The sequence below is a fragment of the Mus musculus genome, chromosome 3, assembly GCF_000001635.26.
Source record: "Mus musculus strain C57BL/6J chromosome 3, GRCm38.p6 C57BL/6J".
NCBI classification, from domain to species: Eukaryota; Metazoa; Chordata; class Mammalia; order Rodentia; family Muridae; genus Mus; species Mus musculus.
In genome coordinates, this window is record NC_000069.6 from 136,169,770 (window position 1) to 136,195,972 (window position 26,203).

Consider the following 26,203-nt stretch of genomic DNA (forward strand, 5'->3'; position numbering starts at 1 on the left):
ATTCTGAAAATGGATTATATGCATAGCTAACTGTGATGACAGTCTATCTGGAAAATTCCATGCATACAAGGTTCATGGTTTCCTTCTCTGGAAGTCCTGGCATTTCCTCTTCCAACATACCAGTCTTCCAAAGTACTGACCAGGCCGCAGGTCACCCTCAATCTAACCACTCCATTTCCTGGCTAGTTAACGAAAGAGTTCCTGAATGACAGGGTTCATCACCCTCTGTTCCTGTCACAATGATGTTTGGACCTGGTTTGGACTTCATCTCAACATGTGTAAATAAGAACAGATCCTACAAATAACAACTGTTTACCAGAATGTAACTGCCACCTCCCCTTGCAGCCTTGATAGTTTTTCCCAAGTGAGGTTTCATGAGGAACATTTGAAGAGTAGAGCTTGTTCTCCTCAAAAGAATGCTGAAGTCCTAGTGCCACAGGACCAGTGCCTGGCACTTTATATGAATATAGGGTCAGTACAGATGTAACCAAATAAAGAGGAGGTCATACTGGGTAGGAATATACCCTAAGTACACTGATTGATGTCCTTTACAGAGCAACTTGTGAAGATAGGTACAAAGACTTATATCCAGGGAACAATGGCTAAGGGCATTATAAACTAAGGATTGCCAAGAATTGCTTCTAGAAACTGAGAAAAAAGCTGAGATCTTCCCAGAAAGCCTCAAAAGAAGCAAGTCTTGATGACATCTTAATGTCCTGACTATGAGAACGAACCCCTATTGTCTGATGCTATTTTGCTGGTTGTAGCTTGTTGTGTCATAAAAAGAAAACATAGAGGGACAAGGAGGCCCACAGTAGCTGGAGACAGAAGAAACAGTTCTCACATGTATGATGTATGCACCATTGTATTACACATAAATCACATCATATACAATAAAATATGATCTCATGACTCATGGTTTTATTGCAAGCATAAGATTTTCAGAAATGCAATTCTCTCTCTCTCTCTCCATATATATGTGTGTATATATATGTGTGTATATATATATGTATGTACACACACACACACACACACACACATATATATATACATACATACATACATACATACATGGTTAACATATATATGTTATAGTTGAAAAATTAGTATAAAAGTTGAGTTAAAGTAGTTGGTATTGGCAGCCAGAGATAAAATGGTTATAGACAAATCAAGGTTATCAATAGCATTTTATGACCTCTGCTTCAGAATATTTGATTATTTCTGCAGAATGGATTTGTAAAACAAGGAATAATGTACAGGTCCAAGTCTGATACAAAATTTCCAAGCACTGTAATCATTTTTAACACAAATCTCTTCTAATCTTTTGTACTGTCTCCATAAACCTTTGCCATATTGTGATCTTGATATTTACTGAGCAAGAACAGAAACGCCTCGGTGCGGGAAGGCAGCTCCTTGTTTATTGTTTCAAGATAAAGTGTTCTGCACAAGGCATTGCCCATAAATATGACAAGAGATGGAAAAGGACAGATGGGAACATTTCAATCTCCAGTTACTTATTATTTATGCTACCTTTGTTCTGAGATAAATAGCATCAACTTTATAGATGAAAGAGCTGTGGTTTTTGCCCTCGGGCTCTTGAACATAGCAAAGCTTCGGGTAATTCAACATCTTGTTTCACTTCACTGCAGCCATTTGAGCTCCAGCGTAGTGTTCACCTTGAGTCATCTCCAGCCTCTACATCCCACCTGGGAAGCGGTGCGAGTGCCCTCTCTTGGTACAGATGTAGAGAAGTACACCTTACCTTCTTATTCTTCACTAACATTAGTTGAGGAGTCTTTTCATTGTTGCCTATCCTTTATTTTCAAAACAGAATAACATTATCAAATTCTTTAATTCTATGAACAAATCTCCTAGTGTGTACACAAAGAACATTGCCTTATGAGTCAAATATTAGATTTAAACTCTCTCTTGCTCAAATCCAGTTTCTACTCCCTCAGTCCAGCTTCCCCCAGACATTTTTACAAACAACATACTTTAAAAAAAAAAAAACCCAGTGAGTCATCTTGGTGCTGTCAGTGTACATGTGGGTGGCTACAAGCTCAACCATGGGTGGCCTGTTGGTAGCTGTACCCTTGAAGAATGCTCCCTTCTGCAGCAGCCACCAATTGCCAGTAGCTCCTCAGCTATGCTACACACATGTTTGGAATTCTCAAACAATATAGTCAGAAATAGATACAAAGCTCCTTTTCCATTGCTTAGGTGTGAAAACATTTACTATCTGACAAATATTTATTGACTGCTTTTAATGTGACAAGATTTAAAGTTGAAGTTCTGTCTTCATAGAGCCAAAAACCTGATGCACCATCAAATCTTCATCATATACTCAGCGATACATATTCTTACTATTTTTGATATTTTCATCTTAACTACTATATAGAACAACCAAATATAAATGAGATTTTGCTCAAGTGTTTTTCCTTATTTAGAATGCAGAATGAGTTACATGTTTGACCTAGGTTTCCTCTTCAGGAACCTTACTTATAAGGTAGACATGGTTACAGTTATTTAAAATGACTTCTAAGCATAGTGTGTACTGCATACTTAGATACAATGTATTCCCAGACATTGCAACTTTACTTATTTCAGAGAGAAGTGAAAGCTTGAGTATGGTGCCTCAGCAACAGGACAGTTACTTAAAAGCACCTATCAGGTAACTGCTTCTCTCTCCAGGAAAATCATCTGTAGCACCAGGTGCCATTCAATTGCCATAGCTGAGCTCCGGAAGGGAACAGCTATAGGTGCTTCATATCATTTTGTTTATGAGTACTTATAAACATATATCCATAATTTTTATTTTATAAATATGAATGGGTCATGTGCATAAAAAGCAGAAACTAAAAGACAAAATTGTTTGTATTGACAATTATATAATTTGGTGAGTTGTTTGAAAGAAAATATCCCCAGGTCTATATGTTGATTTACATGCAATGCACCAATTATCCTGAGAGTGGTAACAATTATTGTGTGTTTGTTGGTACTGAGGGATTAACACACACACACACACACACACACACACACACACACACACAAACTAATCTTTAAAATTCAAGATTTTCTTGATTTTCTGATTTCTTGCTACAGTTCCCAAATGTCCACAGTTTATAGGTCAGTTAATCTAAGGATTTTTGTTTCTTTCTAAGAGATACTCTAAGAAAATGCCATTTGAATTGGAAATGATAAAAATAGAAATGTTTTAGGTTCATTTAAGGTTTTGTTAGAAAACCTATGCAATCATGATAAATTACAGTTCAAGATTATAACCAGGAGAGCAGATATTTGTCATCTTTAACTTTTCCTTATGAGCAAGTTTTGGACTAATGTTTATGAAAACAGTCTTTAATGAATAGAAAGCTAACAAGTCACAATTTTATGGAAACATTTTACAAATATATATTTTTAACAAAACTATAAATTAAGTTTTTTCAAAATAATAATTTAATTTTAGAGTTGGTTTACTTTTATAATGATTCTACAAAAACCCATTAACTGGTACCTTACTCTAACATGTTGTAATAAATGAACTCTCAGGTAATGATTATCTGAGCTCTGCATTGATGCTTTCTTTGTTTTCACATCCTATGCTTTTTCTTCTGTTTCAAAGTTTTGGATCATGCCTCCTGAGTTTCTTTCACCCCTAGGCTACTCAGCGTTTCCTTTTCTTTAATGACTGATAGCATTAAGGGCAGTGGGAGGTTAGACATTTTACAGAATCAGTTGTCTGAGTTTTTTCCACATGATTAAACTGCATTATGGTATGGAGAATGAAACAGAGGTGGGTCAGCATTCCTACCCCACCCACCCCATCCAACCCCTGTTACATTCAACCAAACAGCAGTGATCGCTAATGCTGTCATCCTTCAGCTCGAACCTGAGGGAATGCATGCAGGGTTTTCCATACTAAAGGTACCCCGCTCATCAAGGAAAGAACTAAGTAGTTTCTGCATTAAAAAAAAATGGTCCCCTTCCTTGCCAAACAACTGAGATCAGATGTGGGAAGCCGCCCCCACATTCGCCGTCACAAGATGGCGCTGACATCCTGTGTTCTAAGTTGGTAAACAAATAATCTGCGCATGAGCCAAGGGTATTTACGACTACTTGTACTCTGTTTTTCCCGTGAACGTCAGCTCGGCCATGGGCTGCAGCCAATCAGGGAGTGATGCGTCCTAGGCAATTGTTGTTCTCTTTTAAATAGAAGGGGTTTCGTTTTTCTCTCTCTCTTGCTTCTTACACTCTGGCCCCAAAAAGATGTAAGCAATAAAGCTTTGCCGTAGAAGATTCTGGTTGTTGTGTTCTTCCTGGCCGGTCGTGAGAACGCGACGAATAACAATTGGTGCCGAAACCCGGGACGAGAAAAAACTCCGGACTGGCGCAGGAGGGATACTTCATTTCAGAACCAGAACTGCGGATCACGTTTATAAAGGTTCCCGTAACACAGACTGTTGAGAAGGATTCAACTGCCGAATTCAGAACTCATCAGCTGGGGAACGACGGTGATAAAGGTTCCCGTAAAGCAGACTGTTAAGAAGGATTCAACTGTATGAATTCAGAACTTTTCAGCTGGGGAACGAGAGTACCAGTGAGTATGTTTGGCCTTGAATTTTTTCTGGTGTTAGGAGCCCTTTTGTTCTTTTTCACATGCTATCAAGTGATTAAGATAGGGCTGAAAATTCTAGAGGAAATTCAGGACAATCTATCAGAAGTAAAGCGGGGAGAGAGAGTAGGAACAAAGAGGAAGTATGGTACACAAAATAAGTATACAGGCCTTTCCAAGGGTCTTGAACCCGAGGAAAAGTTAAGGTTAGGTAGGAATACCTGGAGAGAGATTAGAAGAAAAAGAGGAAAAAGGGAGAAGAAAAAAGATCGATTAGCGGAGGTCTCTAGGAGATACTCGTCACTAGATGAGCTCAGGAAGCCAGCTCTTAGTAGCTCTGAAGCAAGTGAAGAATCCTCCTCTGAGGAAACAGACTGGGAGGAAGAAGCAGCCCATTACCAGCCAGCTAATTGGTCAAGAAAAAAGCCAAAAGCGGCTGGCGAAAGTCAGCGTACTGTTCAACCTCCCGGCAGTCGGTTTCAAGGTCCGCCCTATGCGGAGCCCCCGCCCTGCGTAGTGCGTCAGCAATGCGCAGAGGGGCAATGCGCAGAGAGGTGCGCAGAGAGGCAGTGCGCAGAGAGGTGCGCAGAGAGGCAGTGCGCAGAGAGGCAGTGCGCAGACTCATTCATTCCCCGAGAGGAACAAAAGAAAATACAACAGGCATTTCCAGTCTTTGAAGGAGCCGAGGGTGGGCGTGTCCACGCTCCGGTAGAATACGTACAGATTAAGGAAATTGCCGAGTCGGTTCGTAAATACGGAACCAATGCTAATTTTACCTTGGCGCAGTTAGACAGGCTCGCTGGTATGGCACTAACGCCTGCTGATTGGCAGACGGTTGTAAAAGCCGCTCTCCCTAGTATGGGCAAATATATGGAATGGAAAGCGCTTTGGCACGAAGCTGCACAGGCGCAGGCCCGAGCAAACGCAGCTGCTTTGACTCCAGAGCAGAGAGATTGGACTTTTGACTTGTTAACGGGTCAGGGAGCTTATTCTGCTGATCAGACAAACTACCATTGGGGAGCTTATGCCCAGATTTCTTCCACGGCTATTAGGGCCTGGAAGGCGCTCTCTCGAGCAGGTGAAACCACTGGTCAGTTAACAAAGATAATCCAGGGACCTCAGGAATCTTTCTCAGATTTTGTGGCCAGAATGACAGAGGCAGCAGAGCGTATTTTTGGAGAGTCAGAGCAAGCTGCGCCTCTCATAGAACAGCTAATCTACGAGCAAGCCACAAAGGAGTGCCGAGCGGCCATAGCCCCAAGAAAGAACAAAGGCTTACAAGACTGGCTCAGGGTCTGTCGAGAGCTTGGGGGACCTCTCAGCAATGCAGGTTTAGCGGCTGCCATCCTTCAATCTCAGAACCGCTCCATGGGCAGAAATAATCAGAGGACATGTTTTAATTGCGGAAAGCCTGGGCATTTTAAGAAAGATTGCAGAGCTCCAGATAAACAGGGAGGGACTCTCACTCTTTGCTCTAAGTGTGGCAAGGGTTATCATAGAGCTGACCAGTGTCGCTCTGTGAGGGATATAAAGGGCAGAATTCTTCCCCCACCTGATAGTCAATCAACTGATGTGCCAAAAAACGGGTCATCGGGCCCTCGGTCCCAGGGCCCTCAAAGATATGGGAACCGGTTTGTCAGGACCCAGGAAGCAGCCAGAGAGGCGACCCAGGAAGACCCACAAGGGTGGACCTGCGTGCCGCCTCCGACTTCCTATTAATGCCTCAAATGAGTATTCAGCCGGTGCCGGTGGAGCCTATACCATCCTTGCCCCCGGGAACCATGGGCCTTATTCTCGGCCGAGGTTCACTCACCTTGCAGGGCTTAGTAGTCCACCCTGGAATTATGGATTGTCAACATTCCCCTGAAATACAGGTCCTGTGCTCAAGCCCTAAAGGCGTTTTTTCTATTAGTAAAGGAGATAGGATAGCTCAGCTGCTGCTCCTCCCTGATAATACCAGGGAGAAATCTGCAGGACCTGAGATAAAGAAAATGGGCTCCTCAGGAAATGATTCTGCCTATTTGGTTGTATCTTTAAATGATAGACCTAAGCTCCGCCTTAAGATTAATGGAAAAGAGTTTGAAGGCATCCTTGATACCGGAGCAGATAAAAGTATAATTTCTACACATTGGTGGCCCAAAGCATGGCCCACCACAGAGTCATCTCATTCATTACAGGGCCTAGGATATCAATCATGTCCCACTATAAGCTCCGTTGCCTTGACGTGGGAATCCTCTGAAGGGCAGCAAGGGAAATTCATACCTTATGTGCTCCCACTCCCGGTTAACCTCTGGGGAAGGGATATTATGCAGCATTTGGGCCTTATTTTGTCCAATGAAAACACCCCATCAGGAGGGTATTCAGCTAAAGCAAAAAATATCATGGCAAAGATGGGTTATAAAGAAGGAAAAGGGTTAGGACATCAAGAACAGGGAAGGATAGAGCCCATCTCACCTAATGGAAACCAAGACAGACAGGGTCTGGGTTTTCCTTAGCGGCCATTGGGGCAGCACGACCCATACCATGGAAAACAGGGGACCCAGTGTGGGTTCCTCAATGGCACCTATCCTCTGAAAAACTAGAAGCTGTGATTCAACTGGTAGAGGAACAATTAAAATTAGGCCATATTGAACCCTCTACCTCACCTTGGAATACTCCAATTTTTGTAATTAAGAAAAAGTCAGGAAAGTGGAGACTGCTCCATGACCTCAGAGCCATTAATGAGCAAATGAACTTATTTGGCCCAGTACAGAGGGGTCTCCCTGTACTTTCCGCCTTACCACGTGGCTGGAATTTAATCATTATAGATATTAAAGATTGTTTCTTTTCTATACCTTTGTGTCCAAGGGATAGGCCCAGATTTGCCTTTACCATCCCCTCTATTAATCACATGGAACCTGATAAGAGGTATCAATGGAAGGTCTTACCACAGGGAATGTCCAATAGTCCTACTATGTGTCAACTTTATGTACAAGAAGCTCTTTTGCCAGTGAGGAAACAATTCCCCTCTTTAATTTTGCTCCTTTACATGGATGACATCCTCCTGTGCCATAAAGACCTTACCATGCTACAAAAGGCATATCCTTTTCTACTTAAAACTTTAAGTCAGTGGGGTCTACAGATAGCCACAGAAAAGGTCCAAATTTCTGATACAGGACAATTCTTGGGCTCTGTGGTGTCCCCAGATAAGATTGTGCCCCAAAAGGTAGAGATAAGAAGAGATCACCTCCATACCTTAAATGATTTTCAAAAGCTGTTGGGAGATATTAATTGGCTCAGACCTTTTTTAAAGATTCCTTCCGCTGAGTTAAGGCCTTTGTTTAGTATTTTAGAAGGAGATCCTCATATCTCCTCCCCTAGGACTCTTACTCTAGCTGCTAACCAGGCCTTACAAAAGGTAGAAAAGGCCTTACAGAATGCACAATTACAACGTATTGAGGATTCGCAGCCTTTCAGTTTGTGTGTCTTTAAGACAGCACAATTGCCAACTGCAGTTTTGTGGCAGAATGGGCCATTGTTGTGGATCCATCCAAACGTATCCCCAGCTAAAATAATAGATTGGTATCCTGATGCAATTGCACAGCTTGCCCTTAAAGGCCTAAAAGCAGCAATCACCCACTTTGGGCAAAGTCCATATCTTTTAATTGTACCTTATACCGCTGCACAGGTTCAAACCTTGGCAGCCGCATCTAATGATTGGGCAGTTTTAGTTACCTCCTTTTCAGGAAAAATAGATAACCATTATCCAAAACATCCAATCTTACAGTTTGCCCAAAATCAATCTGTTGTGTTTCCACAAATAACAGTAAGAAACCCACTTAAAAATGGGATTGTGGTATATACTGATGGATCAAAAACTGGCATAGGTGCCTATGTGGCTAATGGTAAAGTGGTATCCAAACAATATAATGAAAATTCACCTCAAGTGGTAGAATGTTTAGTGGTCTTAGAAGTTTTAAAAACCTTTTTAGAACCCCTTAATATTGTGTCAGATTCCTGTTATGTGGTAAATGCAGTAAATCTTTTAGAAGTGGCTGGAGTGATTAAGCCTTCCAGTAGAGTTGCCAATATTTTTCAGCAGATACAATTAGTTTTGTTATCTAGAAGATCTCCTGTTTATATTACTCATGTTAGAGCCCATTCAGGCCTACTTGGCCCCATGGCTCTGGGAAATGATTTGGCAGATAAGGCCACTAAAGTGGTGGCTGCTGCCCTATCATCCCCGGTAGAGGCTGCAAGAAATTTTCATAATAATTTTCATGTGACGGCTGAAACATTACGCAGTCGTTTCTCCTTGACAAGAAAAGAAGCCCGTGACATTGTTACTCAATGTCAAAGCTGCTGTGAGTTCTTGCCAGTTCCTCATGTGGGAATTAACCCACGCGGTATTCGACCTCTACAGGTCTGGCAAATGGATGTTACACATGTTTCTTCCTTTGGAAAACTTCAATATCTCCATGTGTCTATTGACACATGTTCTGGCATCATGTTTGCTTCTCCGTTAACCGGAGAAAAAGCCTCACATGTGATTCAACATTGTCTTGAGGCATGGAGTGCTTGGGGGAAACCCAGACTCCTTAAGACTGATAATGGACCAGCTTACACGTCTCAAAAATTTCAGCAGTTCTGCCGTCAGATGGACGTAACCCACCTGACTGGACTTCCGTACAACCCTCAAGGACAGGGTATTGTTGAGCGTGCGCATCGCACCCTCAAAGCCTATCTTATAAAACAGAAGAGGGGAACTTTTGAGGAGACTGTACCCCGAGCACCAAGAGTGTCGGTGTCTTTGGCACTCTTTACACTCAATTTTTTAAATATTGATGCTCATGGCCATACTGCGGCTGAACGTCATTGTTCAGAGCCAGATAGGCCCAATGAGATGGTTAAATGGAAAAATGTCCTTGATAATAAATGGTATGGCCCGGATCCTATCTTGATAAGATCCAGGGGAGCTATCTGTGTTTTCCCACAGAATGAAGACAACCCATTTTGGGTACCGGAAAGACTCACCCGAAAAATCCAGACTGACCAAGGGAATACTAATGTCCCTCGTCTTGGTGATGTCCAGGGCGTCAATAATAAAGAGAGAGCAGCGTTGGGGGATAATGTCGACATTTCCACTCCCAATGACGGTGATGTATAATGCTCAAGTATTCTCCTGCTTTTTTACCACTAACTGGGAACTGGGTTTGGCCTTAATTCAGACAGCCTTGGTTCTGTCTGGACAGGTCCAGATGACTGACACCATTAACACTTTGTCAGCCTCAGTGACTACAGTCATAGATGAACAGGCCTCAGCTAATGTCAAGATACAGAGAGGTCTCATGCTGGTTAATCAACTCATAGATCTTGTCCAGAAACAACTAGATGTATTATGACAAATAACTCAGCAGGGATGTGAACAAAAGTTTCCGGGATTGTGTGTTATTTCCATTCAGTATGTTAAATTTACTAGGACAGCTAATTTGTCAAAAAGTCTTTTTCAGTATATGTTACAGAATTGGATGGCTGAATTTGAACAGATCCTTCGAGAATTGAGACTTCAGGTCAACTCCACGCGCTTGGACCTGTCGCTGACCAAAGGATTACCCAATTGGATCTCCTCAGCATTTTCTTTCTTTAAAAAATTGGGTGGGATTAATATTATTTGGAGATACACTTTGCTGTGGATTAGTGTTGCTTCTTTGATTGGTCTGTAAGCTTAAGGCCCAAACTAAGAGAGACAAGGTGGTTATTGCCCAGGCGCTTGCAGGACTAGAACATGGAGCTTCCCCTGATATATCTATGCTTAGGCAATAGGTCGCTGGCCACTCAGCTCTTATATCTCACGAGGCTAGTCTCATTGCACGAGATAGAGTGAGTGTGCTTCAGCAGCCCGAGAGAGTTGCAAGGCTAAGCACTGCAATGGAAAGGCTCTGCGGCATATATGAGCCTATTCTAGGGAGACATGTCATCTTTCATGAAGGTTCAGTGTCCTAGTTCCCTTCCCCCAGGCAAAACGACACGGGAGCAGGTCAGGGTTGCTCTGGGTAAAAGCCTGTAAGCCTAAGAGCTAATCCTGTACATGGCTCCTTTACCTACACACTGGGGATTTGACCTCTATCTCCACTCTCATTAATATGGGTGGCCTATTTGCTCTTATTAAAAGAAAAAGGGGGAACTGTGGGAAGCCGCCCCCACATTCGCCGTCACAAGATGGCGCTGACATCCTGTGTTCTAAGTTGGTAAACAAATAATCTGCGCATGAGCCAAGGGTATTTACGACTACTTGTACTCTGTTTTTCCCGTGAACGTCAGCTCGGCCATGGGCTGCAGCCAATCAGGGAGTGATGCGTCCTAGGCAATTGTTGTTCTCTTTTAAATAGAAGGGGTTTCGTTTTTCTCTCTCTCTTGCTTCTTACACTCTGGCCCCAAAAAGATGTAAGCAATAAAGCTTTGCCGTAGAAGATTCTGGTTGTTGTGTTCTTCCTGGCCGGTCGTGAGAACGCGACGAATAACAATCAGAGCTGCAGTCCACATGGCACAGACGAGTCCATCCTGGAGGAGAATTCTATACGCTCAGACCCACCTAATTGATGTAAGCATTTCTTCTTTCATGCTTGTCTCACTGTATTCATCAAAGGGAAATGCCCAAGTTAGGACAAGAATATTATTGGCATAAATTTCTGTGGTTGTAAGACATATACATGCACATCATAGTCTACGTAGAGTGGATCTAAGCCATACTGGCCATTACTGTTTTCAAAACAAAACAAAAGAGAAAACAAAACAAACAAAACAAAAACCCAATTCCAGTTCCAGCTGACCACAAAGCCCACACTCATATCTAAGGCCAGAATTAAGGTTGGACAAGAAAGGTATTTATGTTGGTTGTAAAATTTAAGAAAGTTCTAAGATCTCACAAATATCAATAAATATTATTTCACTCAGTAGTTGAAAAGCAAGTATTAATGTAAAAATTCACAATGAGTAAAATATACAGAACTTAAATGATACAATAACAAAGCCAATACTGCTGTTTTGTTTTTTTATTTTTTCTATTGTAGCATGTCACAGGGCAATTCAGGAAGACAACTCAGTCAGATTGAGGGCTTATGAAAATTAACTAGTATTTTTTACTTTCAACATTTGGGAATATTTCTTATACAACTAATCAACAGCACACTGATCAAGATAGATTATTCTCAAGAGGTTACAAATTATTCTTTTTACAGGGAAAATTTTGATCTAAAGCTATAGGCTGTCTCTACTGTTACAAGGCAACACCCTTGTGGTTGCTACCACAATACTGTCAGGAAATAACATCCACAGTATTGTGCCTCCACAATACTTGTATGCCAGTTTAGGTGGAAATAAAGAGCTAGTAAATATATATACATATGAGAAACAGAATCCAGTATAAATAATATTTAACATGATTTTTTAGAATTTTGGATCATTCACTGAATTTATTAGATTATGGTAAATCACTTTGTCTTATTCATTATAATAGAGGTCATAATGAAGATAAAAACTGAGACCAAATACTTTATTTTCACATCTGTGAGTCAGTTATGAAACTTTTCAACTTGTTTCATGCTAACATATATTCTTGAGAAACTAAGTCTCGGGCAGTTCTGAGGAGGAGGCTCATGAGCCAAGAAATCAGTATCTCGGCCACCTGGCAGCCTCACGGTATAAATTCTAAAAGGTTTGCCCATTGGTTTGGTGGGAGATCTTCAGATAACTATGGTTTTAAAATGCTTTGTTATACTTCATTATCAGCTACTCAACTACCTCTTTTCTTTGTGAAATACAGGTATCAGGAACATTTAAAAACTAAGTATACTTATCAAAGTAAGAAATAATAAGTGCCCATTTCATTATTCAAAATCTTAGAGAAAAATAAAAATTAAGGCCTTAAGATGTGTCCTATTTTTTTATTTCATATCCCTGAACCTTTTGATTTAGGGAAAGAAAATAGCAACCAAATATAGCACATCTGGAATTCTTGTCTGATTCTCTTTAGATAATAATGAAAAGTGATATGATGCAAACACTCACGTGTAGACATTCAGATCAGGATCTACTATCTAGTAAGCTATTATAAGTACTCAGGTATGCATGGATTAAATGTTTTAACTTACTTTTTCTTGGTTCATGGTTTGAATTAATGAAACTGTGGGGACAAAGTTCAAACACTGAGTCTAAAATGTACATATAAAATTATGCCCAGTGCCACTTTTAGTAACCCAGACTTGAAGTTGAAGTTTACTTCTTCCTTGAACAACCATCCATCCTTCATAAATTTAGTTAAGTTGTACATACTTCTGTTAGGCTTCCATGAGCACCTAGAGTCCACACATATATCATACATAAATGGAAGGCATTACTTCTGGATCTGATAAAATATGAGTATGTGTATATATACATGTTACACACACCACATGCACACACACCACACACATACTCAGACACACACATACAGACTCACACACACACACACACACACACACATATATACACTCTACACTACATGTTTTTAAACCTCACACTCTTCTCACTGTCCCAGGAACATGTTCTTAATTTTTTGTGTGTGGTTTCACCATTCAAAAACATCTACATGTAAAAGAATGATGAAACTCTAATGAATATTCAATAGTTACTGAGATCTTGATTTTGGGACAGATTTCACTAACCAAAATTATTCACCAAATTAAGAGCAGATTGGAATACTGCTTAGTACCCAGGTGGGGAGGAATTACAAATCTGTCTTATGCAGGGTGGGTCCAATTTTTCCTTTATTTCACTGAAAAAAAAAAGCACTATGGAAAAGAGGTTGGAAATTTCCATCCCAAAGCAAAAAAGCCATATATAACTTCAACTGAATTTAAATTTTATTACAGAGACCATTTGTGTTACAGCTCTCTCTGTGTGCAAGTGTGTATATGTGTGTTTGTGTGTGTCATTGCCTGTTTCTCTATGACACAGGTTGAATATTTGAAGTTTTAAGGGAAATTAGCAAACTGAAAGATAATTATCTATTTAATGACTTACTGAACACTTAGCCTTTCCATGTAAGCAATGGTGCACTAATTTGATTCTTGGTTTTGGCAAAGAGAGATGTTTGCTTTGTGTATACTGCCTGAGACATAGCCCAATATTTGGGGTCAAAACTGTTTGAGCCATCCACAAAAACCTGTGACCATGTGACTGTTGTTCCCAAGGCTACCTGGGGCTCTCCTAGCTGGCATCCTTTATGAGAAGTTATTATCACATCTGGACAACTGTTTGCCAGGTCACAATAGGAATGAAGTATAACTGAATACAAGAGACTTAGCCTGAGAGGCGGAGCTGAGAGAGGAGGAAAGGAGAGAGAAGTGTGAGAAAGACAGGCGAGGTCGTCAGCTCCTCACGTTCTTGCCCAGACCTATTCATTCACAACCTATCCCACTCTTCTCCCTAAGTGTTTGCTCTCGATCTTTCCACTTCGTCTTTTCTTACAAATGGGGAAATAAAGTAGTTCTGTGTTGTCACTGGTAGCCTGCTCTAAGTACTTTGCCCTCAGTCTGAAGTACTTCATTTCTCAGCATTGGCTGAGATATGTACTATATTGTGTACTAAGCTAAGAAAGTGAATCTGCTCTTTGGAGGATACAAAGAATCCAATGTTCTTCACCAAGCCAGCCTTACTTGGTTTGTGCAGTCACACATGTTTCTAGAGGAGACACAGATGGACGGCAGGCACTACATCATAGCAGTGCAATCCTTGGAGAGGCACATGGACATGAAGCACACACTGCTTAGTTTGCTATTACACTTTTCTTTCTCCTGTGGATTTATAGATTTTTGAGGACTTGCAGCTTATCAAATCATTTGTTACATGGAAAAAAATAATCTTTCTAGTGTTTATGCTCCATCATTTAAGTAAAAAAAAAAATCACATTTTGTCTTTCTCAAATGAAGACTGTCGTACCTTGTCAGGCTGCTCTGAAATGTAAATGAGTTCTGTGTGTGCTAAGTTCATGGAACAACACCTAGACATAGCAGGGTTGTAAATATTTGCCTCTCCTGTCCCCAGCAACTTGCAGTCATATGCTGAACAGTGTGTGTGTATCTGTCTCTGTATCTGTGAGTATGCATGTGTTTGTGTGTGTTTATGCATATGTGTATAGCATGCACAGGAAGTACATGGTATTTCCTGTGCCTCTGTCTTCTTTTTTCCTGTTCCCAGGGTTCTCCATTCCTTCTCTACATTTACCTTTCCTTGCTTATCTCCTGCTCCTCCTCCTCTTCCTTCTCTTCCTCTTCCTTTTCCTCCTTCTCTTCCTTCTCCTCCTTCTCCCCCTTCTCCACTTCCCACTTCTTTCCTTGAGATAAGTTCTTAACAGGCTGATTATTCTGTTCTTGAGTTGATAGACTCACTGTCAAGTTTTTGAAACCTCCAGGGGTTACTCCACCATGCAGGCTTCTAGAGTTCTACACAACTATGGAATCCTGAAGTGCATTGAAGGTGTCAAGGTCTACGGGGATGTTCTAGGAGATCTAATTTAGTCAGGAATCAGGGTTCACAGTGCCTAAGTTGAGATGTGAATACTCTATACCAGAGAAGTTCAGAGCTGGCAAAGTTTTAGGAAATGGGTACAAAAATTCTAAAGCCCTTACTCAAGGAAGAAAACCAATAGTGATGGCATTGCAAGGATTAATGAAGTCTGCATGACTGAGGGTGTGGAAGGAGCTGTGGAAGGAGGATACTGTTCTTTTATAACAATGGGGACTGGATCTCAAATGGTTTCGTCTTCTGTTCATCTCATGGCTTTTCCAGCATTTCATAACTGAAATTTGCTTGACACATTGATTTAAAGGAAAACGGGTGTATTACGTCACATTAAATTAGTTAGGTCTAAATAACTTTCTGTAAAATAAAAATTAATATATAATCAAACCCAAAAGAGAATAGTACAGATATAGAGCTTGAGGATATGGATACCGTGAATATGAAATTCCATGCAATTTTTTCTCTTGATAATTTTAAGCTGAGCTCTACAAAGGTCACCCTCCCACTAATAGCTCCATCATCTGCTGTCCAGGCTACATCCTTTGTCCCGATGCTAGGTTTAGGCATAAAACCACTTATTAACATCTACGTTATATATACCGTAATCATTTCAACTCAGACTCTCCCCCTAAATCAAGCACACCATGCTCCCTCAGAGCTCTTTTCTCATCTTCATTTGCTTTAGCAAGAGCTCTGCATTTCTTTACCCAGCACTTAAGCTGGACCTTGTCTGCCTCTATAACCCCAGTTATCAGTTTATGTATCATAACCTTTTGTTCAGTCACCAGGGCACCTCCCAAACTATGTAGCATGTCTTCTACACTGGCACTATCTTTGTTCAGCTGTCCACCATTATCCCCATGATAGGTCATTTTGCCTCTGATGGGTCTCTGTGTTCTGTGACTATAGCTAAGTCTTGAGTATTGTGTTGTTCCACAGCACAAACCCTGGTAGAGCATTCTCGTTTCCCTTAGAAGGGAAGCATTAGCTTGGTAATGTATCTTCAAGCTTTCTCCCTTGGCCTTATTTTGTACAAATTCTCCTGTCACGTGGCACACATTTACCTTAATGCTATTCCAGCCATTGAGTTTCTCCAGGGGCTTCTGCGCACTGGGTGCCTGAACCTGTCAGGTCCACGGTCTGCTCCTTTTCCTGTTGTTCCCACTGACTCAGAAATTCACCATAGGTGGGGTGTATTAATGATAATCTTGCTAATAGTCACAGGCAACTCCTGTAATCACACTGTATGCATTTATCCTTTAAGATAAAGTCTAGTTCACTGCCATTTATGACATCAGGGGATATAACCGTGCCCAGCAGCAACAGATGCTCATTATATATGCATCAAGTGGATGTGTTTTATTTTTCATGGACACATCTTTAAATGCTTAAAATCTTTTCTTTACTGTTTCTAACTTCCTCTCCTTTAGCTCCCTGTATTGTGTTCTGTGTCTGATTTTAGATGAACACCACAGTATGACATTATAAGCCTGAAAATAATAAGTTCTTCAGGATACCTTTTGAAGAGAAATGACACAATTTTCTCCATGTAGTGACTGAACTTGGAAATATTTCATGATTTCAAATTGCCTTTTTGCTTGTGTGCTTATTTAAGTTTTCGTAAGAGAACAATGTCAAGCCGTGTGTACAGCTCTTCCACTTATTCATATTATTTTCTAAATTCTATCTCTCTGGTTCAGCTCTTACCATATAACAGCCTACAGAGAAGTTTCAGCCTCCAGAGAGTTCTCAGAGAAAGAGCACGCTCACAATGCCAGCCTCAGGCTCCACGCTCTTATGTGGTTTATTAGGGGAGCTTTCTACTTTGGTAATGAAAAAGTCTGCCTGGTAGCCCAGGACTTTCAGCATGCATTAAAACATGCTCTGAGGCTGTGGGGTGAGAAAATTTTTACAGAATGAGTGGATGATGCAGCTGCAGAATCAATTAAGGATGAATAGAGTCCCCAGTTGCCAAGTTTAGAAATAGCAGAAAAATAAAGATGCTGAGTCTGGTGGCTTCCCAGATGTGTTAGCACTGCTGACAGACACATTCCTGCTTACTCTTGCTCTCCTCTTTGGTTCTTGGGCTTACCTTCTGATAGAAAAATTGCTCTTCTTCTCACCAGTAAATTCTAATTCCAGGGGAAGGTCAAAATAGTGATGTAGAAATTGTACAGCACTGTTCTGTTTTAAGAATGTCAGGACCAGGAAGCAGGAGTGGGTGGGTTGGTGAGCAGGGGGAAGGCGGGAGGGGATTGGGATTCTCAGAGGAGAAACTAGGAAAGGGGATAACATTTGAAATGTAAATATAGAAAATATCTAATTAAAAAAAAAAAAGAGTTGAGAAGCTGCTGGGCAGTGATGGTGCACACCTTTAATCCCAGCCCTTGGGAGGCAGAGGCAGGCAGATTTCTGAGTTTGAGGTCAGCCTGGTCTACAAAGTGAGTTCCAGGACAGCCAGGGCTATACAGAGGAACCCTGTCTAAAACAAAAAACAAAAAACAAACAAACAAAAAAAACAGACAAACAAACAAACAAAAAAAGAGTTGAATTACAGGTGGCTGTTTATCAGTCAGTCACAAAACTCAAACCAAAACCACAGAAGAAACTCAGTTCAAAAGAAACCCTGGAGAAATAATAGCTTTACTAATTTAATTGTCAAGATGAAAAATGATGCTTGATAAATCCAAATTCACTTTTATTAGAAAGTGGACACGTACAAAGAGTGTGGCATTGTGCTTAGCATGCCACACTGGGAAAGCTGGCATGGGATTTTTAGTTTGAAGCCAGCATGGGTTACATGGTGAGACCCTATCTTAAAAAGCATAAAAGAAAAAAAAAGAATATGTATAAAATGATAACCTGAAATTCAAGGTAGCCTCCCCTTCTCAGTTAATGCTCCTGAAAATTCCCTCAGGGCTGCTGGTAAAGCTATGCCTTAAACCTTAAAAAAACTAATTAAAATATGATTAAGGCAAAACATAGGCCACTGTCTGCATGCCCATAATGTTGTTGGGTTGACGGGGTGGGGGTAGATGATAAATGATCATGGATATTCTAGGTCAAATATTGTAGAATCTTGCACAGCAAACAGAAAAAGCTGAGAAAATTACGAGGGAATTGGAATTTTGAGTGGCATGGGCCAAGGATATCAATAGTGGTGAGAGTAGACTGACCTAGAGAAGAGGGTGGTACGTCCTCATGGGAGTTGACCATGGTCCTGCTACAACAAGGGCAGCTGAATGCTGGCCATGAAGAGAGTGTCCATGGAAGGCTACAGCGTTGGCAAAAACCTCTCAGGAGTCCTGCTAAGAATATGGTTTTAAAATGACATTCGACAGCCAATAGAGCCAGTCACATTGTCAGTTATGGGACTGCATAGGGAACCTCTGGTTCACACATGGATTAGGGTCATACAGTGGTTCTCCTACAGTGGTTCTCAATGTTCCTAATGCTGCACTCCTTTAGCATAGCTTCTCATGTAGTGGTGAAGCCCAAATATAAAATTGTTTCCTTGATACGTTACAACTGTAGTTTTGCTATTATAGATTCTATTGTAAATATCTTATATGCAGGATATCTGTTAGGTGAACACCCAAAGAGATTATAGCTAACAGGTTGAGAACTGCTAGTCTAAACTATAAAAAGTAAGGTGGAGGGTTTTTGGCTTTTTTGCTATTCATTTTTAATTATGGCCACAAAGCCACTGACTATAGCAATGTCATCAATCATATTTTTTTTCCTTCCATGCTAGAGACTGAATCTAGGACCTTATATGTTGTAGGTAATTACTTATCAGTAAACCCCAGACCTGGCCTCATTGGCTTGCTTTGACTTTAAAAATCAAAACAAACAAGCAAAGAAACAAACAAACAGAAAACAAAAAACTCTCTTCACTAATGTAAAGCAAAGCTTGCCCCTGGCTTCTAAAACCACTTGGGATGCATGTGATGATGGATATCATAATTAGCTTTTCAATCCCATCAAAGGGATGCATGGTTTCTCTTCAGTGATCTCCACAAACATTTTTCCCCTTGGCTCCTCACATGCATCTATTCTCCATTGGAATCTCTTAACATCTCACATGCACAGACAGGGACCCATTCCTCTAGATAATTTAAGGTCAGAAGATACTGGAAGAGTCGTTTTAAAACAAGGGGTTGGACCACAGTCACCACTGAATACAAAGATGCTTAGAGAGGTTTAACCATCTGAAGGCTGCTAGTGATCAGTCCATAGAACCATCACAGTTCTTACTAATATATCCCTTTCTGGCTTTGTACAGGTGAGGTGTCCCATCTTTTGACTCCTCACACTGACAGCCTTGCTGGTAACATCTAGGCTCTCTGCACAATTTACAATAATTATAGTGGTTCAAATGAGTTCCACTTTAAGTTGGTAGTTTTCAATATTTTTAGACAGAAATTAAGATGGAAGAATAGACTCAAAGCACCCAAAGCGGTATTACTGCCTCCATCATTAATGGTGTGATTCGGTTACATTGTAATTTCTGTTCTGCTTCTAACAAAATATGTTTTAGGTGAACCAGTGTCAGTTTGGTGACAAATATGCCATAGCTACTGAGGGAATTTGCATATTTTAAGAAATTAAAGTGACTGTTTAATATCTATTGTTTAAGGTAGTTAGAATAAGCCTTTGAGATTCTGGTAGTGTTTGCTGGTAAGAGATCCTAAATTAAGAATTTTAATCAACATGGGATTTTCTGGAAACATGTAACTTACAGCAGAGCAGATAGACAATTTTCAGCGGGAGACAGACAGTCTTAAGAAGCAAAATTATTCTTATAGATCTAAAAATCAATTCAAAATACTGAAATTTCCATAAAATCAGGGATGCAGAGAATTGCATCTGCAGTCTGGAGACCAGGGTGATGTAGACTATTAAGGGGTGTAATGCCATTGGCTGCTCTCATCCCAGGGTGTGGAGTGAGATTCCATAGGAGTTGTCAGTCACAGAATAATGGATGGTCTCTGTGGTGTCAAGTTTTTATTTTTTTAAGTTCTTGATAATTAAACTTAATGTGGTTGTAGTAAGGGGCTTTGTTCCATAATTCATAGATTCCCTAGGGACCCCCTTGCACTAATTACTTGGAGATAGGATGGTAGGGTCTATCAATTATAATGTCACTTAAAATAAGGTTTCCAGTGACAGTTGGTGATATATTGAATAATAAATGTGGTAAATTCATAGACTGTTTCTTGTTTCTGCCCCTATCCTTAAATGTCATGAAGAATTTTCAAAAATTAATATAAATAGCTTCTCAAAAACTTGATTATGAGCCCTGGGTTAAGGTGTTAATGGTATATTTCTTTCCACTCAGCTAATGAGTAGTCCTAGGGGCCACTAATGAGCCAAGGATTTTTCTTTTCAGAAAATTAACAGAGCACAGAAAGACTTACATTTCTATTTACATCCACAAATCAATTTGTGGGTGCAGATGTTTTCCTCATTGGCTCCTTAAGAATTTTCCTGATGCTTTCCATTGCTCTGCTCTTTGAATTGTGGCGTAGGTGCTTGTTTTTGCCACGGTAATTTACATGATCTGCTTCTATCATCCCTAGAAAGAATCTCAATAAAATAAAAGCAAACCAAAGATCACTGTCTCATGCACTTAGATCCTTGAGTGGATAGTGTAGGGATGGACAAAAAAAATCATAGATATTCCATACCATGAATATTCCAGAAAAGGATAAATTCAATAGCTAAAGGGAAATTGCAATAGCCGTGCAAAATAAGGGGAAATTCAAATGACAGGTGACATGTAGGCTAGCAATTTGAATAGAATGGTTAAGAGTACACTACATAGAGAATGTGGTACTTCCACAAGGGAGTTCATTGTGGTGCTTTTAGACAAAGACAGACTGATTAGTGCCACCCATGGAGTGAGTGTACATGGGGTGAAAATCTCCCAGAAGTCCACCTAGCAATATGGTTTTAAAATGACATTAGACTGTCAGTGTAGTCACAACAGTATTTGTTGGAGGGCTATCCAGGGAATCTATGATTTGTGTATGAATTAGTCTAATGACATAGAAATTAGAAAGATTTGTAAGTTATGGTGACAAACTTATGTGGTTGTAGTAAGGGGCTTTGTTCCATAATTCATAGATTCCCTAGGGACCCCCTTGCACTAATTACTTGGAGATAGGATGGTATTCGTTCTTCAGTCCTAGAGATTGAACCTAGGACCTTATATATGGTAGGCAATTACTTATTAGTGAACCATATCCCAGACCTTTTGGCTTGCCAACCAAACAAAAAACTCTAAAACAATAGCAATAACAACAACAACAACCACCATCAAAAATACAAAACTGTCTTTACAAACCTAAAGCAAAGATATCCCCTGGCTTCTAAAACTACTTGGGATACATGTGATGACGGGTCTCATAATTGGCTTTTCAATCCCATCAAAGGGATACATGGTTTCCTTTCAGTGATGACCATAAACATTTCCCCTTGGCTCCTCACATGTGTCTATTGTCCATTGGAGTCTACAGCAATATGACTACTGGTAAATTAATTGAATCACTGAGAAGTAGACCATCCAGGTTCCTTTGTAATTGTAATTGCTGGCGTTGTTTGGGTGACTTGAGTCTTTTCAACCACTTGAAATGTAAATAAACAAAATAACCAATAAAATATTTTAAAAAATCAAAACCCAGTGTCTTAAACTCTGACTCATATGAATCATTATAAATATTGTACATTGTGCTTAGAGTCTAGATGTTACCAACAAAACTGTCAGTAGATAGAATCAAAACACCAGAGATGGGACATCTCACTTCTAAAAGAGGGAATGGCATTTATTAGTAAGAACTGTGATGAGCCTGTGGACTGATCACTAGCTGCCGGTTTGTTAGTTTCTCCATATGGTAATAATGTCATCTTAGTATAAATGTCTATTGCTAGAATGGGAGACAAGATTTTTGCTCTTCTGATATATGTTATGTATGTTCTTAGTTTTTATTTATTTACTTTTTTAGGTAGCTTTATTTCCTATTTGGTTTAACACTCTGCCATTATAATTAGCATTCATGTGTTTTACATAATCACTACATAATCACACACATAATTGTATTTAGGATATATGATGATATGTGTGTGAAGAGGTTGCCACATAACAGAAGGACTACATTCACCTTTGTTAGGCTGCAGATGCAGCCTAATATTACTATTGTGTTGAGCATAAGGCTGCAATGGTGGAGTCACATAGCACTATTCATTCCTTTAGTGAATTCCCCCAATGGATTTGTTTTTGTGCATATCATCAACAGCAGTAGCAAAGCCATCAAACCCAAAACACCCAAACAAATTCTAAAACTGCTCTCAGTGTTCTTAACTGTCCTTGGAGTGTTAAATATGCTACCTGTTACCCCAACAGAGATGAAACTCTAAATATTATTTCCATTATTTTTCCAAATAACTCCTGTAGTCAGCCCTATCCCCACAATGGACTGTTGTTTTGGAAACTTCCATAGAATCCCTTTAATAATTATTCTTTGCATTAGTTCACCTACAACTTTGATATTTGTATTTGAAACAGAACAGAGCTTACAGTATAATTAATTCAGACCATAAATAGTTGAGACAATAGTGTAAAATTTCCATGTAGTATCTTACAACTAAAGCTTTAAAAATCTACAGTAAATAGACAGTGACCCCAGATAGAGCTCCGCGAGAATGTTTACCAGATTTGTTTTAGTCTTACCAGATAGCTCTTCTTAGTTTTATCATGTTTTACTCATCCACGGAATCTACAGTTTTCAGTTTTGCTTTTTAATAAACTGATACCCCAATAGAATATGTGCATATCCCCTCCCCCCAATAATGATCTTGTGCTATTGAAGAGGTAAGACATCACATTAGAGAAAAAACAAACTTTTGTTTTGTTTGATGACTGAAATATAAATTGAAATTTTATCTCCAGTTTTACTTTTAGAAGTGCATCATCTCTGTGCTCTGGAAATGACAGTGATAGTGTGCCTGGCAAACTTTAGTCACTGATTTTCTGATGCTACAGGTGTGTGTGTGTGTGTGTGTGTGTGTGTGTGTGTGTGTGTGTGTGCGCGCGTGTGTGTGTGTAGTGTACACATACATGTAAATGTTTAAAGAAATAGAATTACAACAGAATAAATAACATAAAAATTTAAAGATATTTTACTAAAACCCAAACTGTAAGCTAATAGAGAAAAGCTATAAATAGAAATATACTTATACACACATATACAGATTCTGTGTTTCAATAACACTTACTATACCTGCTATTCAAAAGGATAAGGGACTTGATATGATAAACAAGCAGAGTTCTAGTTTATTGAGGTTGGACTGAGACTGGCTGAAAAGGCTCTGTCCCTATTTATTATGGCACTTTGGGCAACTCCATCACCCTCTTCCAATTTATTGCAGGTAGAGGCTGTCATCTGCCTCCAAAAAGAAATGATTTTGCTGTCTCTATTCTCAAAGGTCTCCTGCTCTTGGGCTAGCTATTCAATAGGAATTAGTCCATGTATTTGAGTGGATCATTTAAATTTGACCAATATGATGGATTTTGAGGACTGCTTTTGCAAATCATGTCACAATATAAAGCTATCTGTTTATATCATAGAGCACATCTAATATTCTTATTTATTTATTTATCTATTTATCTATTTATTTATTTATTTGAAGCATGGATTTGGGTGAGAACTCTATCAAACTCAACTGTATTTGATGGAAACTGAACAAAGCATTTCAGACCAGCAGCTACCTTTCCTGTATCAGTGGGTAGGGCAGCTTCTGAGGTCATCATTTAATACCAATGGTGATACTAGTGGCTTCTGTCATTTAGTGCATCTAATTGCTGCTCCTTACAAGATTCACATGGATTATTCCCTCTTCCATCCTGTTTGTGAGTAGTTATGCTGTCCCAAAGAAAGGGTAGAAGCCAAAAGCAATTCCGGAGATGATGTTTCTCGAAAGGCTAGTATTTAGCTCACGGAATATGCCATGCTTGTATGTCTAACCCTTGTAGTTTAGAGCATTTTGTGCTGTCCCACCCATTCCTGTTACTCATGTCTGATCCTACCTGATTTCCAGCATCATTCCCATTTTCTAGAGGCTTCATTCAACCTCTTACTATCCTGGCTAGAGGAATCCTTATCTTCAGGTGCATCCCCTACCACAGCACTTCTCAATGCCTCAAACTTTCCAAACTGGAGCCCAGCTTAGTGGTAGAGTGCCTTGTCTTAGTCTTACAAGGTTCATTTCACAGCACTGCAATATGCCAACTTGGTTTCTAAAGTTCATCGTTTTGCTCTTCCCTCTGCTTTGGACCACTTTGTCAATGACAAAGGGAGGTTAACTACTTTATTGGGCTCTATGAATACCTTACACTTATAGCATAGGTAATGCATACCTCTATTACCAGCTTGTCTTCTCAGCTTGATCCAAGTCCAACCCAACAACATTCTCACTATACTTCTATGCAATTAATCCAGACATTCTCTAGTAATTGTTACAGTAGACAATTGTGGCAGAAACACCTCTGCTCCCTGCCCACATATGGCTCCAGGGAGTAGCAAAGAAACACCAGGAATAGCCATAACCAGAGCCTGTACCTTTAGTGCTTTCTCCTGGCTTAGAGTTTTAGAATTCTAAGGTTTATTAATGGTGGTGATGGTGGTGGTGGGTTTGTTCATATGTTTTTTTGTTTTTTTTTTTTTAATTTTGTTTTTGGTTTTATTTCAAATAATTTCAAAGTGTCAATCACTCTATAAGACACATAGGTCCAATGGCATTCTATGGCTCAGCATATAAAGGCATTTGTCACCAAACCTGGCAATTTGACCTCAAGCTCTAGAACCATTATGATGGAAGAAGGCACATGACTCCAGCAAGTTGTCCTCTGATTGACACATTCATGCTAGAGAACATTCATATTACTGTGTGTGCACACACACACACACACACACACACACACACACAGACACCCAAGAATAAATGTAAAAGTTATTAGATAGTAGTAAATTATAATACACCCTAAGATCTTTTAACTATAAAGAGCTTTTGCATATGGTTCCGTAACAGAAAAAAGCAAATATGCTCGAATTTCTAAACCTCAAGATTTACCATTTTCCCCATGAGTTATGCTTTAAATAAAAAAAGGATTATTACATGTCATTACTACTTTTTTGCACTTCATTTCGACTTAAAATACATTTTGAGATATACATACCACCAACACAATACACATGCATGCATGCGTATGAACACCCTTTACATTGTATTTAAATGACCCAACCTCCGTTGTGAAGCTGTATGTTCTAGTCACAGATGAGGATGACAGGTGTAAAAATCTTAGTTTCAAGAACAAAGCACTTCCTCAGGCTCCATATTGTTTCTTAAAGTTATGTGACGATGATTGTCCCATTGTGAGTAAACCTTATCTTTTTAGCCACAAGAACAGTTAACAGCATTCTTTTGTACTTATTGTAGAGTTCAGAGTAAGACTGAACTTACAATAAGGAATTATTGTGCATGCTAATCATCAGTAGGTATCAGTCTCGTTTTATAAACGCAAATGGTTTACTGGCCATCTCTTCTGAGGTGCCTGGGGCTCTTTTTCTACCATGCACTTGAGGAAATCAGTGGAACCTAGATGCTCACAGGGTGTATTAAGTTCCCAGCATACATGCAGGGATGTAGACACACCACAAAAAGACCTACACTCAGATCGCAAAGGACAATAATTTGCTAGTGTTTAATAACCCTCTTGGTGGCTTCCGGCTTCTGATGTTTTCTACTCTTTTGCTCTGCATGATGAAAGCCTGCTTAGGGACCTCTGTAGTGCCTGGTCATGTGTATCTCATCAACATTGTAACTGGCCTCAGACTTGTTTTTGTGATATTTACCTCAGTCTGCTCATTAACCTACAGCACAAAATTAATTCAGGCGCACAGAATTCAGGTAAACAGGAGCTTGCATTCTTCTCTCTTTAATTGAAAATATTTTTTAAAACAGGATTTTCCACATGAGTACTATGTTTATATA

At 39.8% G+C, this 26,203-nt stretch overlaps 1 protein-coding gene across 5 annotated transcripts in view; it reads right to left on the reverse strand.

Moving 5' to 3' along the window:
- Nucleotides 1-26,203, reverse strand: part of Bank1 (B cell scaffold protein with ankyrin repeats 1) — a 272,779-nt gene that overhangs the window by 116,407 nt on the left and 130,169 nt on the right. The window contains exon 8 of one of the 5 annotated variants that reach the window (XM_006501487.2): nucleotides 11,059-11,222. The exons of the other annotated variants lie outside the window; for them this stretch is intronic. Within the exon in view, the coding sequence (XP_006501550.1) occupies nucleotides 11,220-11,222 (3 nt within the window). The 3' untranslated portion in view covers nucleotides 11,059-11,219. Of the gene's footprint in view, nucleotides 1-11,058; nucleotides 11,223-26,203 lie in introns of those variants that run through there. 5 annotated transcript variants of the gene reach the window in all.